Source organism: Alligator sinensis, unplaced genomic scaffold (genome assembly GCF_000455745.1).
Source record: "Alligator sinensis unplaced genomic scaffold, ASM45574v1 scaffold1143_1, whole genome shotgun sequence".
Lineage (NCBI taxonomy): Eukaryota > Metazoa > Chordata > Crocodylia > Alligatoridae > Alligator > Alligator sinensis.
In genome coordinates this window covers 245,468-260,756 of record NW_005842947.1, presented here as the reverse complement: position 1 = coordinate 260,756, position 15,289 = coordinate 245,468, and the positions used below count along the sequence as shown (strand labels likewise).

The 15,289-nt window shown below is 43.3% G+C and overlaps 1 protein-coding gene across 3 annotated transcripts in view; it reads right to left on the bottom strand.

Moving 5' to 3' along the window:
• Positions 1 to 13,460: 13,460 nt before the first annotated feature.
• The window catches only part of CIDEA (cell death-inducing DFFA-like effector a), a 17,848-nt gene continuing 16,019 nt past the window's right edge, over positions 13,461 to 15,289 (bottom strand). For 2 of the 3 annotated variants that reach the window (XM_025192589.1, XM_025192588.1), the window contains exon 5: positions 13,461 to 14,108. In XM_025192589.1, coding sequence (XP_025048374.1) covers positions 13,979 to 14,108 — 130 coding nt within the window. In that variant the 3' untranslated portion in view covers positions 13,461 to 13,978. Of the gene's footprint in view, positions 14,109 to 14,134; positions 15,214 to 15,289 lie in introns of those variants that run through there. The other variant, XM_006036336.3, reaches the window with a different exon arrangement.

Below are 15,289 nucleotides of genomic sequence, written 5' to 3'. Positions count from 1 at the left end.
ACTTGCAGGAGTATCCAGAATGGGTGTCCAGGTTCCTTTGTGAGGGATCTCAGAAGGTAGTACTGGGTATCTGTTTTCCTTTCCTAAACACCATCTGCAAAGGAGAACTTCTGGATTCTGGTTTGTTCCTCTTCACTGTAGGCATGAGACAATGACAGAGTCTGAGACCTTTGTCTCATCAGGATGGAGTGTCATCAGTAATGCAGATGACAGGCAACTTTTCCCCTTAATTAAACTGAGATTCAGTGTAGTTGCATTTCACTTGCCATATCCCTCTGAGAAGGGATTCAAGGAAAATCAGTTGAACTGTCACAAAATGGAAGTGATGGCTGCTACTAGGAGAAGCACTGAACACAATGAATGTCAAGGGTGTCTGTAGCATTTTGCCAGCTTTTATTCAAGCATCATATTACATCATTTATTTAAGTATCATCTGCTGCTCTGAGTGACGGAAACACAAATAAAAAGGAAAATAATTGAATCCTGATGCCAACAGAGTAAGTCTCAAGATTATCTGGAAAAAATGTCTCCTGTTTATGTAAGGGAAACAGGTTTGCATAAAATGTAATTCTCAATTTGTTATCCTCTTTGATTTAAGGAATAGGTTGCTAGACCAAAAGGGTTACAGTCCCGTCTACATTGCTAGTTATAGCATATACATTAAGTGAAGTATTCTTTTCAGATGAGGTCCACTCCCTTGCAAGGGAAGGTGATTCAGCTGGCTAGGAGAGACAATGAGACTACATTGGGAATGTAGGAAAGTAAGGTCAATTATACTTTTCTTTACCAGTTGTCCACTGTTTTGTCTCTCTCTCTCTTTCTCCCTGTCTCTCCCTTTCATTCTAATGATGATTTCCTCTTGTCCTCCGCCCTTCCTGATGCATCCACTAGCCAACACAGCTCCCATTCATGTGTCACACATGTTCAAACCATCTCACCATACCACTTTTAGGCCTCTTGACAAATGATTCTCTCAAATTACATTCCTAGCAATCACATCCAGGCTTAGCACAAAGAGGGTAGCCAAAGCTGCAACACAACAAACCCCAGCCTATTTTTAAAATGATAATCTGCAGTGAAAAGGCATGGTGGCACTACCCATTGAAGGAACGCAATCTCATCATGATTACATGGAAGCAGCTGAAGTCACTCCTTTGAGCGAACACTGGAGGATTTTGGTCAAGGATTATTAGTGGGGAGGAAATCATATATGCACTAAATAGACTTGGAAAATATGCAGCACTGAAGCCAAACTGCACATGGCTGCAGGCTGTTAAGTGTTACTATAATGCTGATTTAAAGGCTTATGAATGCTGAGAATGTAAGAGGTCAGTCTGGCCCATGTCCAGGGCTCATCCTACTGCCCGCCCACATTGAATAATCCATTTCATGGTCCATTGGCTAAACAGTGTGGCCAGGATAGTGGAGGATACAGGATTACTTTATGTGCTGTCTACAAAAGAGAATGCATTGCTTTGGGGAACAGAGGGGGAACGCTATTGTATTCTCTGTGCAGGAAATGTTCAGATTCAGCTCTGCTTTGTTTAAATGACCTCTCTACAGTGAATTGAAATGATAAATGATGTTAAAGAGATCACTTCCATGATTTGTCAAGAACACATGGTAGCCTCTAACTAAGCATTTATATAGAGCTATGAAGGTGGGGGTGGGCAGTTAGGATAGGTGTACTTTTGTGCTAGGTACTGTGTGAGCAAAGAACTAGACTGCTTCTGCTCAGAAGCATCTTTGAAGGTTGGGGAAAGCAAGGCAAATGCTTTTTTTTTATTTGCTACATTTTTTAAAATATTTGCTTCAGATTTGCAACTGGATTAAAAAACAAAACAAAGTCTCCCAAGCAGCTCTTAACCAATGAGCATTAGACATTTTTTTGACAGAGTATGTCAGAAGTATGCCCCGAGATGGGATTTGAGGTGAGAGGAGTCGAATTTAATTCTAAATTAGCTCAGGGTTCACATACTCTGCAGAGTGTAGCATGGAACAAAACACAAAGATAGCTGTGGGATAGATGGGCAAGAGGCTGGCTGAAACTGCCATCACTGGTGAATGGGCATGGGGAGGGCCTGGCACAGTAGGAAACAAGCTCATAAATAAGATGAGGCAGAGTTAGGAAGGCCCTTGCCAGGTTATAGCTAGGAGCTTGAAGTTAATCAAGTGAAATAATCATTATAGAAAAACAGGAGGATATGGTCAAAGTAACAATTGTTGAAGATGATCGGAGCATTTATATTCTGTATGGAACAAAGGGGGTGAAACGTGTCAGACAGACTGAAGGAGAGAGGTTTTCAGTGATGAGGACAGGAGATGATACAAGTGTGGATACGAATATGTAGCTGAGTGGAGCAAAAGTACAGAACATCTTTTGGTGCCATTATGGTGGAAGAATAATCAAGGGTTAGTTATAGCCTCACTGTGACAGGCATTACAGTGGAAGGAGTCAGAGGCAATGCCCAGGCCACAGGCCTGGCAGAGAGGAGGTAAATCCATGGCATTGTTAACAAAAATGTGCAGTCAGAGAGAGGGGAAGGATTTCAGAGAATAGAGTTGGTATTCAGTATTGAATGTGCAAAATTTATAGTAATAATGAGACATCCAGATGGTAAGGTCTGAGATACAGGAAAATTTAGATGAAGAGAAGACAAGCACAGAGTGGAAAAGATCTATAAATCACTGATTAAAAACAGGGTGAGTAGATGATTCTGCCAAGAGAAAAAGTAGGGAGAAAGCAGAGGAGGAGTCAGAACTTTAAAACTGCCATACTGGGCCAGACCAATGGTGTATCTAGCCCTGTATCCTGTCTCTGACAATGCTGGGTAGTAGATACTCTAGAACAAGGGTTCCCAAACGGTGGTAAGCATAACCCTGGTGGAATGCAAGACATCTCTGGGTGGGTATGGGGGAGAAATTGTGTAATGGTGGATTTTATTTTCATTATAATAATAATTGGCATTTAAGGGGTTAAAATATAAAACACACTGAAATATAAAACACATGGGTAGGTGTATGTCGGCAGCTCTGGAAGGGGGTATGCAATAAGATAAGTTTGGGAACCTCTGCTCTAGAGAATGGGTATCAAACTTGTTTGCCCCTCTGCAAGCTGAATCCAGATCGCAGGACTGTCCTGCAAGCCAGAAGACCCACTAGTGGTGATGTTAGTTCCTGAAGCTGCCAGAACTGCTATTTTGTTGCCTCTCTGGAACCTAGGGAGTTAATACCACTGCCACTTGCTCCCTGTTCTCCTGCTGCCATTCTTAGAACATGTACAGACATTTGCCCTAGAGAAGCACCCTGGGAGTGATTTAATGCTGGTGGTTCCTAGATTATATTTCTCCTGGATTGACCATTTTTGCCTTGACAGAAAAATCCTGAATGTCTGTACACTCTTGGTTTCTCCTGGGAGAGCAACAACTCTGCCAGGAGAAATGTCTGTACATGGCCTTAGTGCCAAAATCCCTGATTTTGGTGGCAGATAAGGAGGTGAGTGACTTTGAATCCCAGGTTCTAGAGCTGCTGAAACAGCAGCTCTGGCAGCTGCAGAGATTAACCATTGCCCATAGAGCCACAGCAATGAGACCTGTAGTCCAAGTCTACCCTGTGGAGGTGGGTGGTCCAGCCTGTGAGATGCCAGTGGGCCATACAATCCACCTCTGTGAATGCTGTTTGACACCCCTGCTCTAGAGGGAGACTATGTGAACAGGATAGGTCTCAAGTGCTCCAACCTCTGCCGTCCCTTCCCTGGCAACCATCATTGGTTTACAGATATCAGAAGATGCACCCCCTGACTCTTCTATGTAATTAGCCAAATTCATGGTGGACATGGAACTCCCTATGGTCCTGTCCACCATGAATTTGGCTAATCCCTTTTTAACTTGATTATACTATCTGCCTCCACACCTCCCAGAGGCAACAAGTTAACTGTGTGCTTTGTAAACAAGTACTCCACTGTTTTGTTTTAAATTTCTCCTGTAAATTTGGGATCGGCTATATTCTAGGAGTTGGTGAATAACAGTTGCCTGTTCACTTCATCCACGCCCTTCCTGATTTATAGACCACTGTTGTATCCCCTTCAGCCTTCCTTCCAAAAAGTGGAGAACAGTGCCCTTTGGGCCCTGACAGAAAAATGGGGAGGAGGAAAAGTGGTGAAAAAACCACCAGGGAGGTAAAGTTTAAAATTTTGATCTGCTCTGAAATAGGACCATACACAAAATCAACTTCTTACTCTACTCATCAAATTTTCTCCTTGCATGGATTCAGCCACAGCTGCTGCATTTAGTGACAAAACACTAATTTCCACTGTGAATTTATAACTCTTACAAAAACTGCAGAGCCAGTGCTGCTGATTGGCTTGAAGGGCATTATTTGTATAAGAACAGGTTTGTTTGTTTTAAAGAAATTCCACATAGTTACACATGTGCAGATCTACTAAATACAAACATGAATTGTTTGAGCATCATCCTGGCCATAATTTTTCCAGCAGAGTTTTTTTTTCTTAAAGTTTATAATGCTTAAGAGATAAGGAAGGACAACCTGATTTTTAGCACCTAGACTGGCAGCATTTGTCTGCATGGGGAAATAGGGCAGAACAGCTAGGTTTTTTCAGCAATTCCTATTTAGGAACACCTCCCCATGTAGACATCAGTCAGAACGCAAGTAATTTTATTCCGGAATAATTACTGCTATGGAAACAATAATTATTCCAAAATAAAGTGAGCATTATTCTGAATGTGTATGTCCATACAGGGAGCTATTCTGGAATGGCTACTTTGGAAGAGAGTAGTTTATTCCACAGTAACTATTTGGATAATTTTCTCCATGTGGAAAAAAGTCACAATCAGCAGGGTTGTTAAGAAGAACTTTTTTCCTTGTAAATTAAGCACATTTGATACAGAAATCCTGGAGCCATAACCCTATAATACCATTTCTACATGCATTTTCAAAACAGAACTCACACAGCATTTCTGCAGACTTCATATTTGCCCAGTACAGTGACCAATCAATGTTCCCTTTCATTTAGTCACTACAGAAAAAGAAACGCACTGAAATATTCTTTCATAGTTGCAAACATTTTTGGTTTGAAGGTGGGGGAAAGGAGAAGAGAGGCATTTACAAATTACAACTGCTTAATAAACAGCTTACTTCTGCACTGTGAACTGATTTTCCAAAAAGAGTTAAACATTAGGACAGGATTCTGTATGGCTAGGGACAGAAATTACACATAAATCAGTATAAGTGATCAGAAACCAGTTCAAATCTGTAACACAACAGAAGTTAAGTGCACATAAACCACTTTTGAAGGCTAGGAACAGACATTCAAAAAGCTGGAGCCTGAATTAATTCAATTTTTGCAGATTACTCTAACCTGTGTAGATTGAACTGATTTGCAAGTGAACAGATATCCACTTTTGACTCCAGAAATGCAGGCACATGCCTGCAGTGGCTCAGGCCAGACTGGGTAGGCGCTAGCATGAGCCCTCCCCTGGAGGGAAACTGAGCTGGTGGGGGTGTCATGGCCAGGCCCCAGCAGGCCTGAGTGTGATTGGGTAGGGTTTAAACCTCCCCACTGGCCTGCAGAGACCCCAGCCCAGCTGTGCCTGGAGGGGGAGGGGGAAGCAGCCCCTGTCAGGGGTCCCCAGTCTTGTCACCCCTGCTCTCTCACTGGATGGCAGCAGGAGCAGGGGTGGGGCCAGGCCCTGGTAGCCTGAATGGAAGTGGGGGTTTAGTCCCCCCACTGTGGGGGGCAGTGGTGCAGGCACCAACAGGATCCACTTGTGCACCTGAGACCATGCACATGGGGCCACAGGGGCCAGTAGCCTGAGGGGAAGGGGCAGGGTTTAATCCCCCACATTGCAGGCAGCAGCAGCAGTTGGCCCTGACACACACCTTGAGCCAAGTCCATTCAAGGAGCAGCCAGCTGGCTGTGGGGAGGGGGGTTGTGACCTGGCTGTGGGGAGTGGGGGAGCCTGACTTACTGCTGCCTCCTGCTATGGTAGCACAGCTCAGGCTGGGACAGCCCTAGGGGGCAGGAGGCAGTACCCACCACCTGTCACCTTCAGCCCTACGTGCTGCAGTTTCCAGAAGGGCTGGAGTGTGGCTCCCCACCCCCTGCCGCTCCGGCTGGCAGCAGCAGAGCAAACTATCACAGTGGGCAGAGGTGAGGCACCTGTCACCCGCTGCTTGCTTGTGGTGGTACTGGGCTCTCGGGGTGGGCTGCTGCGGGACAGCTGCTGCCTAAGCCCCTGGGCCATGGGGCCAGGCCAGACTGGGCTGTGGCAGCCCATTGCCTCCCTCTGCCGCTGCCCACACCCATGGTCTGTAGCAGCCCACCCCAAATGCCTGGAGCCACCGTGAGCAGACACCGGGTAACAGGTGCCTGGCCTCCAGCCAGCTCCTGGCTTTGGACTCAAGCCAGGCTGTGCCTGGCACAGGGGGTGGGAAGCCCACAGTGGGAGCTGTTTTCCCTCTCACTCCCTCCTCAGCCAGCCTGCAAGCTGAGCAGGGGGCATGGCCAGGTGATCACTCTAGCTCCTGGCTCAGGTGAGGACTGCAGGCTTCCCTGAAGCTGGGAGCTGGGCGGATCACCCCATGATATGTTCTCCCCGGCCAGCAGGGAAGGGAATGGAGAGGAAAAATGGCAGACTCCTCCCCATCCCTCTCCCACCTCCATTGCAGACCCCTGTTGCATCCAAAAGTGGTGGAGCAAGCATGGCCCCTGGTGCTGCTGCTTTGCTGGAGCCAGCTGGGGGGGGGGCGGAGGAGGGGGAGGGCGGTCAGAACATCAGGGCTGCCCAATCCCTCCTGGGCAGAGCTACAGCCTAGTACCTCATCCCTGCCCCCGCTGTGAAGCCAGACCTACCCCAAACTCCCTGCAGGTGTTGGATGAGTCCTCCCCCCACCACCCACATGACCAGAGCCAGCCTGTGCTGCCCATCACCCCTGTCTGGCAGAGCCTCTGTGGCTCCCAGCCCACTCCGTCCACCAGGCTGTGGCAGAGCTGCAGTGTGGCTGACACTGGAGAAGGGAGGGGGCTTGCATCCCAGGCTGCAGCTCCCCCATCCCAAACCATCCTGCAGTGCAGTGCTCCCTAGTGAGTGCAGCCCACAGCCTGACCAGTCTGTGGGGCAGCTGAGGATGGAGTAGCAAGGGGGACAAATGCTCACCCCATGCCCAGAGAAGGGGGAAAGCTGGCAGTAGGGGCTTTACTCCCCCTCTCAGCTAGGAGCCAAGTCAATTCCCCAACAGAGGAGGGGGTGAGGCAGGGGAATCTGCCCTGCTCCTGGCTGAAGTCCCTGCTGGCAGCTGGGGGCAGGGCCAGCCCTGCTCTGTTTGAGCAGAGAGCACAGCCCAGGGCTGAAAAGCATTCTGGGATTCTGGGGGACTCCAATTTAACTTAAACCAGGAAAGGGTCTGGGACATACATTGCATAAACCGGTTTGACCTGATGGCCTTCAACACTGAAAAATGCAAGGTACTCCACCTTGGGAAGAAAAACCCACAGCATGCTTATAGGGGTCATGATTGACCACAAGATGAATATGAGCCACCAATGTGATGTGGCTGGCAAAGTGAGCAAAACTCTGGCTTGCATCCGTAGATGCTTCTCAAATAAATCTCAGGATGTCATCCTCCCGCTGTAGTTGACCTTGGTGAGGCTGCAGCTGGAGTACTGCATCCAGTTCTGGACTCCACAATTCAAAAAGGATGTGGAAAAGCTTGAGAGAGTCCAGAGGAGAGCCACACACATGATCAGAGGGCAGGAAAATAGGCCTTATGATTAGAGGCCGAGAGCTATGGGATTCTTTAGTCTGGAAAAGCGCAGGCTCAGGGGGGACCTGGTGGCTGCCTATAAGTATACAAGGGGTGTACATCAGGATCTGGGGGAATGCCTGTTCACCAGAGAGCCCCATGGGATGACAAGGTCAAAGAGTCACAAACTCCTCCAAGACTGTTTCAGGATGGACATAAGAAAGAACTTCTTTACTGTCTGAGTCCCTGGAACAGACTGCTGCCAGAGGTGGTGCAAGCACCTACTCTGGACTCCTTTAAGAGTCAATTGGATGTTTATCTTGCTGGGATCCTGTAACCACAGCTGACTTCCCGTCTCTGGGGCAGGGGGCTGGACTCAATGATCTTCCGAGGTCCCTTCCAGCCCTAATGTCTATGAAATCTATGATATGTAACTTCTGTCCCTAATCAAAATGGCCAAAATCAGTTTAAGATAAACCTAGATGGATCAGACTTAACTACTTCAGGTTAAATCCGTTTATTGAACTTCTGTTCCAGATACTCTCCAGATTCAAGTTAACTCATAGTCCCTGAGCATCCCATGATGCTTTGCACCTCCCCCACAAACCCTCCCTGGGCCAAGCTGTCTACTCCAGCAGAACAGGTAGGTGTGCTCTAGAGCCCCCTGGCTTCTGGCCTGGGCCACTGAAGGCATTTCCAGAATCAAAAGTGAATTTCTGTTCACTCGCTTGTTGGTTCAATCTATGTAGCTTAGACTAACCTGCAAAGATTTAATCAATTCAGCCTCAGGCTTTCTGACCGTCTGTACTTAGCCTACAGTCAAATGTCTGAGACTTTTCACTAATGTTACAGTAGATTGCCACCCACTAACAGTACAGAGATTAAAGTAAATTAAAAACAAACACTGCTTCACCAGCAATGAGTCACAAAACACCTTGGTGTTAGTAATAATTATAATTATTATATTACCATATTAATAATATTGAAAAGAGGCAAGCACTGATTTATCCAGAGCTTACAATTACTAAAATCATTAACACATTCTACTCCCTTTTCAATAGAGATGGTTGTATAATATATTTTATGTTGGAACTGAGCAGGTGGCCTATTGACTTTCTACTGTATTAGTGCATGCTGCTTTTTTTTTTCTTTAACTAAAGTTATATTTTGTTAGATACCTATAAAAGTTCTAGCACAATATCACTTCAATGCACTCTTTGAAATGAGAGCCAGAGAATACAAAGTGACACTAAAACTGCCTAATGCAGGAAATACTCAGTCTACTCTGAAAAACATTGAGTGATGAGTATCCTTAAAACATACCCGATACACAATTTTTATATTTGATATTGGTCAGTAGTTTGTGTCTTGACCTTTGATAACAATATTGATCCTGCTCCATCTAGGTAAAGCTGGATTTATCTTTGCAAATGCAGTTTTGAGAACTTTAGAAAAACAGTCACAGTCAGAGTTACCCTTGATTTCAGTGTCTGATTGTATTTAGAGCCAGTTTCAAGCAGGTGTTTAGGCTCCCACTGATTGCAACAGAAGCTTGGGAGTGAGGCATCTGAATACTTCTCTTCCCCCAGAGTTGGCCTTTAGTGACCAGTTTTCTTTGCTTATATTTAATTTCTTCTTACTTTCACTATCTTAGTAACATGTGGTATCATTTTGTGCCTGGCAGAAATATTGAAAAACAGAAATATCGTTTGCTTCACCAACAACTGGGCAGATCTGGGTTAACACAAAACAGTAGTCAAATTCTATAAAACTGCCACTGCAGTTGATGGCAGATTTATTCAGGAAAGGCTCACTTCCTTGCAATCAAAAAAGAGCCATTGTGAGGCAGATGAATGACTGCAAGTAATTTTCCCATTAGGCTTTATAAAATAGTTCTAGTGGTCTTGACTCAATATAATGCAACAGCTGATATAACACAGATGCCCCAGGTCTTTTCCACCTGCCTATGATCAGTATGAATGTACTTTGTAATCCTAAATACAGCTGGAGGAAAGCAAACATCATTATCGTCCTTGTTCCCAGTGAAATATTTGGTTTCATGACATGTACAAGGCTACAAAATGAATCAGCACCAGAGGCAGAATTAGAAGTATGCAGCTTTGTGCAGGTTTTATAACAGTATCCATTTACCTCAATGTTGCAAATCCAGCATTCAGAAGCTGCCTGTGGCAGACCAGTTTACACACATGAATCCAATAATATTCCTCAGTGTTTTAGGAGTAAGTATTCACAGGATAAAAATGAACACCTCAACCAAAAACACTATATCCTCCGATGTATGCATGGGCCAATTAATTATAAATACTACCTCAGAAGCTATGCCACTAGCACTCATACTTTTCTAATGAGATTAAGTGAGCTGATTTAAAAGTTTGTTTTAAGTGGTAAACTACCACACCTTCTCTTGCAAAACAATCAGCAATGCAAAAAAATCAAGGTTATCATTTTCTCTATTGCACCAGACCAAATCAGTTAAGTAATATTTTTTTCTCTCTAAATTGAAACAATTATAAAATAGCATTTGCATCTATGTGTTTCCAAACCAGCAAGGATACTTATGAACACAGAATTAGACTAAGGGAAGTCAAAGGAAGCCAGCAGGATTTTACTTTGATTTTTTTTTACTCCACTCTTGGAGAGAGCAAACTTTGTTTTGCCTATGGATTATGAACAGTGTCTGAGTCAACAGGATTGAGTACTTCAGTGAAAAATTCCTTTTTTGGTAACCGGAGAGCTTGACTAAGTGTATTGGATGGTTGGTACCCGAGGCAAACTACTACAGACAAAGGGGCACTAAAATGCATGCAACAGGGAGAGGACTTTGACACTTAGAATTTCATAAGCCCCAACCACAACAGTAACAAGTGCAACTTCACTAGGGATGAACTAAAACTTAAATGAGCTTAACAATTTGAAACTAGCTTTACTATGGCAGTAAAGCTAGTTTTCTTTGCATTTGCTTGGACTAGGAAGCTTTTGCTCCGACTCATTTTAACCATACCAAGAAACACCATGGGCTGCAAACAGATGTCACATTTGTCCTGGGACAAACCATTTCATCCCAGGACAAAATGCAGTCATTCAGACATCTATGTCCTCTGCCTCAGGATAAATCCTCAAAAAGGGTCACAGAATAAGAAATGCTAACACTGTTTATTCTGGGACATTGTGAAGTGTGCCCAAATGGTTACCCCAGGATTACATCATTGAATCAATGGCAGAAAAATAGCGGTGCATTCACTAAACCCTGATTAGAAGGCCAACATGTGTACATACCAGTCCTGGGTCATTTCTGCTTTGGGACAACTAGTCCAGGGACAGATGCAACATCTGTTCCTAGCCTGAAGAGCACGTCACCATTTTCTGCAGTTTTTTTTTCATTTTAAAGCAGACTACATTGTTTTTACAGTCCCTCCCCCCAGTAAACCGCTCCTCTCCTCAATTAAATCCATACATCTTAATACGCGATAATAATTAGTGTGGCTCACATTTGGAAGACTGATCTCCTACAACTTTAAATCAAATCCCCTTTCCTATCTCTGAAGGATGTCCTTTATAATAGGAAATAACATAATAAAAATAATCCTACTTCATCTAGATGAGAGTTTGCCAAACCTTTTCTTATTGAATATCCCTTCCATTTATCAGCTGCCCACATACCCCTACCAGCTTACATTGTATATTTAACCTCTTAAATGCCAATTATCATCATGCTAAAAATTAAATTCACCATGACACAATTTCTCCCGTGCATCCCCCAGAGATGCCTTACATGCCCCCAAAGTATGTGTACCACAGTTTGGAAATCCCTAAGCTAGAGAGTGGAAACTCATTTCAAAAGCATCCACGTTTTTTCACTTATTCAAATACTTTTTCTTCCACTCTGTGTGAAGATTCAATACAACTTGGGACATGTTGCGACTCTGCTCAGGTGTTTGAATTAGAATAGGGAAAGACTTTGAGGAAGAAACTTTTTGACTGTACTGTTACTCGGGTGAACAATCAGTTCAACTTTTACATGTTAACTTCTTCAGAGAAGCGTTACATAAGTGAATTTGAGAAAGGTTTTAAAAAATTCATGTTAGGACCCCATTAACTTTTGATAATTTCCCATGGCTTTATGGATTGCTAGTACCAAAATTAATGTTTCCAGCCAAGTACAGAAAGATTAAATTTAAATAGAATAAAACTGTACAAAACAGATTTCCAGAATGCTTTATATATCCCTAGCACTGCAGAGGCAATCAATACAAATCTAAACTAAAGCAATGGTAAAAGTTAAATCTATTGCATTAGAAACTGCAGGGAATTAAGTTTATTTACAGCATGGACACCTACATTACAACCCAAAAGTCTAACAAGCAATCAATATTACTATTGCATATCTAGTACGTGTCTTGAATCTTTCCATCTTAGATGTTGCTGTTCTAGAGGCACTGATCAGTGCTCATACTTCTTAAAAGATGCATTGCCATTTAAGATTTTTTTTAATTTCTGAAGAAGCAGTATACAGTTAAGTATTAAAGCTTTAATTTTACTAACTTCCTGTTATCCTTTTTCTGTTAGTTGTAGAGAGAGGATTGTTCTAAGAACAATACCCATCCAGCACTCTTGGATTACACAATTGTCCTTTTGGGGAACCAAAAAAGGCAGAGATGGGTTTGAGCTGTTAATCTAATCCTGCTTCTTCAGAAGGAAAAAAATCCTGGGGAAACAGCAGTGAACAGAAGAAAATGCAGGTTGTGGCTCATGGTGTGGCTTCAATGCTGAGAAAATAAGCACTTTGAGACTGGTAAACTTGCACCAGCCAAGTGTTCTTTAAAATCTACTTTTTTAACAGTGGCGTCTTGAGGAGTCCCATAAGACAATGCAATTACTGCCTTGAAAGTGAAAACACTTGCCCATTTCAGTCCAGCTACTTTTGGGATAGTATTAAATGATGCTCTCTCATGCCTGGCTCACCACATTTTTTATACTGACAATCTATCAGCTTTTTACTGACAACCTTTTTTACTGACATATTTCTACCATCAGTAAAAAAATAAAATCTTGGGTTCATAGACTGCAGCAATGATTTTCTATCTTGCTTTCCCAAGCAGAGGTCCTCTACTCACCCCACACCAACATTCCTGACTGTAACCTACATCATGTGACTGCTCCTCCTCTCCCCACCTCTGGCCCCACTCTATCAAAGACCCCTGAGGAAGCCAACCTGCAACCAGCAGTATTAGAGGATGGGAAGCAGCAGCAGCACATGGCTATAGGGGGAAGAGTCTACAAAACACTAAAAGAAGGCTTGCTGCACAGTGCTGTGCTCCTGCTCAGACACCAGGTGACACTGCTCAGCTCTGTGCTTCAATCAAGCTCCAGCTGCCCAGCTTCTTTCCAAGAGGGAGCTTCACAAAACAGCTTAGGCTTGATAGTTTTTACAGAAGGCTTAAATTAATTAATGGAGTTTGTGGACAGAAATATTTAGCCTGAATTTTTCACGGCTCTAAATTTATGGACAGATGGCAACCGTGATTGCACTACTAGAGGGCTAAGAAATCTAGTCCTTTTCCAGGGAGATGTATAGAAGCAGTTACTGTGTTGTTACTGTGCTGAAAAGACATACCCCATGTAGAAATGATAGCAACTTTCATTTAGTTTACTGCTTATGTTAAACTACCCAGTCAAACTCTGATGCAGTGAATTTTATTGTACTGGAAAAAGTGGTTGCTTATTTACATTTTAGTAGAAATTAATAAGTATATTTTCCAGAGTGTATACTACTCCTAGTATTATTCAGGCCTCAGGACCTAAAAGCTAGGGAGAATATATTTTGAAAGTGTAATGTAGTTGTTCACCTACAAGGCTATCATATCTTGAGCAGTGCAGGCAAATCCATTGTGTGCACAGAGAATGCATGGTTTGATACACAGTTTGGGTTGACATTTGGCTCCCATTCCCAAACATTAGACACTTTTTTCATTTACTACATTCAAAAGAAAAGACTCCAACCCAATTTACAAGTCACATTCTTATGAGTGAAACGATCCACACAATTTGCCATGCAAAGTTTCTATTCACTTCAGCAGACATCCAGCTACTTTGAGAACAATAAGCCTTCATCACAGACCACTACCTTTAAAGCTGAACATGGAAACATTTGAAAAGAGAAAGGATCCAGAATTAAAGAGAGCGAGACTGCCCATCATTAGTGCTTTGAATCTGTACACATGCCCTCTTCCTCACAGTCACCCATTAACTGCAACACATAAGTTCCCGTGAAGAGGAGGAATTGCCCAGTTACTTGTGCCAGGTGGGACACAAGACGAAGCACTTTCCTACAAGAAGAAAAAAGAGTGTCAATAGCAGGCTGTGGTGAAAGAGACAAAAGGAACTCCCCATTTTCTTGTTTCAGACCAAAGAGCTTTTGGTATGAACTCAGAAGACTCATTAACAACTTTCTTGTTTCACCCACTTCCAGCTGTTTGGGAACACACAGCTACACTAGCCAATAGCCTCACTCTATTGCCAGTGCAGTTCCTAGTAGTTATAATGGAGCAGTGGATATATTGTACAGCTGGTCCCAGGAAGAAGAGAATGCTTCGAGCAAGTAAAGCTGTCACCCACTTAAACCATTCCCAACACCGCTGTGACTTGAAGCCATTAGGAAATCAGTTGGATCCCCCCAGCATTACTTCACTTCCAATTTTATGAGCAACACATTCCTTTAGGCATGTACTGACAGAGTAAGGGAAGACTCTGGCTAAGCAAGCACATACTATTGCTGTATTAGAGGGGACTTTTAGGGCAAGCTGGCAAGAATACTGATGGACCTGGGAAAATTAAAGCTTTGTCCTCACTGAAATAAATATTTATCTGTACTCTGGAATGTAAGTGCTGAAAAGTAACAGCTTAAAACATGCAAGGTTAGACAAGGTATTGGGTCATTATGCCTCTAGAATTAAGACAATGAGAGCTGTAGCTTTATGAAGAAGGAGCAAGAACCACAGACTATAAAAGTATCAAGTATGCAGATTTAAGTCTAACTGCTCATTAGGCACATTTCTTTCCAGTCTCCAGATATTTAAAAATATATATAACATTAAGACCAGGTACTACACCAACAAATTTTGCTTTCACTATTAAGTCTCTCTCTTTAACCCCACTTCCTTTCCTGCCCACACAAGAGTTCTAGACTTGAGTACCAAGCTAAATATACTAAGGAAACAGGGGCAAAAGGGAGTTGCAAATGCAGATTACAGTAGGAATCAGTATATAAAGAGCTCTCCTTTCCTCCAAGGGAAAGCCTGGCTTTGTCTGCCTAGTTTCTTCTTGGTTCTTGGGCAGGAATAGGAAGTGTGATTCTAACATAGCCCACCTCGGCAGAGATTTTTGTTTAGTGTGGAGGACAGGTTCTCTTCCCCATGTGACAATTCCATAATTCTTTTACCAGAAAAAAAAGAAAAAAGGGTTTACTTTGTAATCAGCATCCAACTTACTCAACAGAAATAAAGCAAAG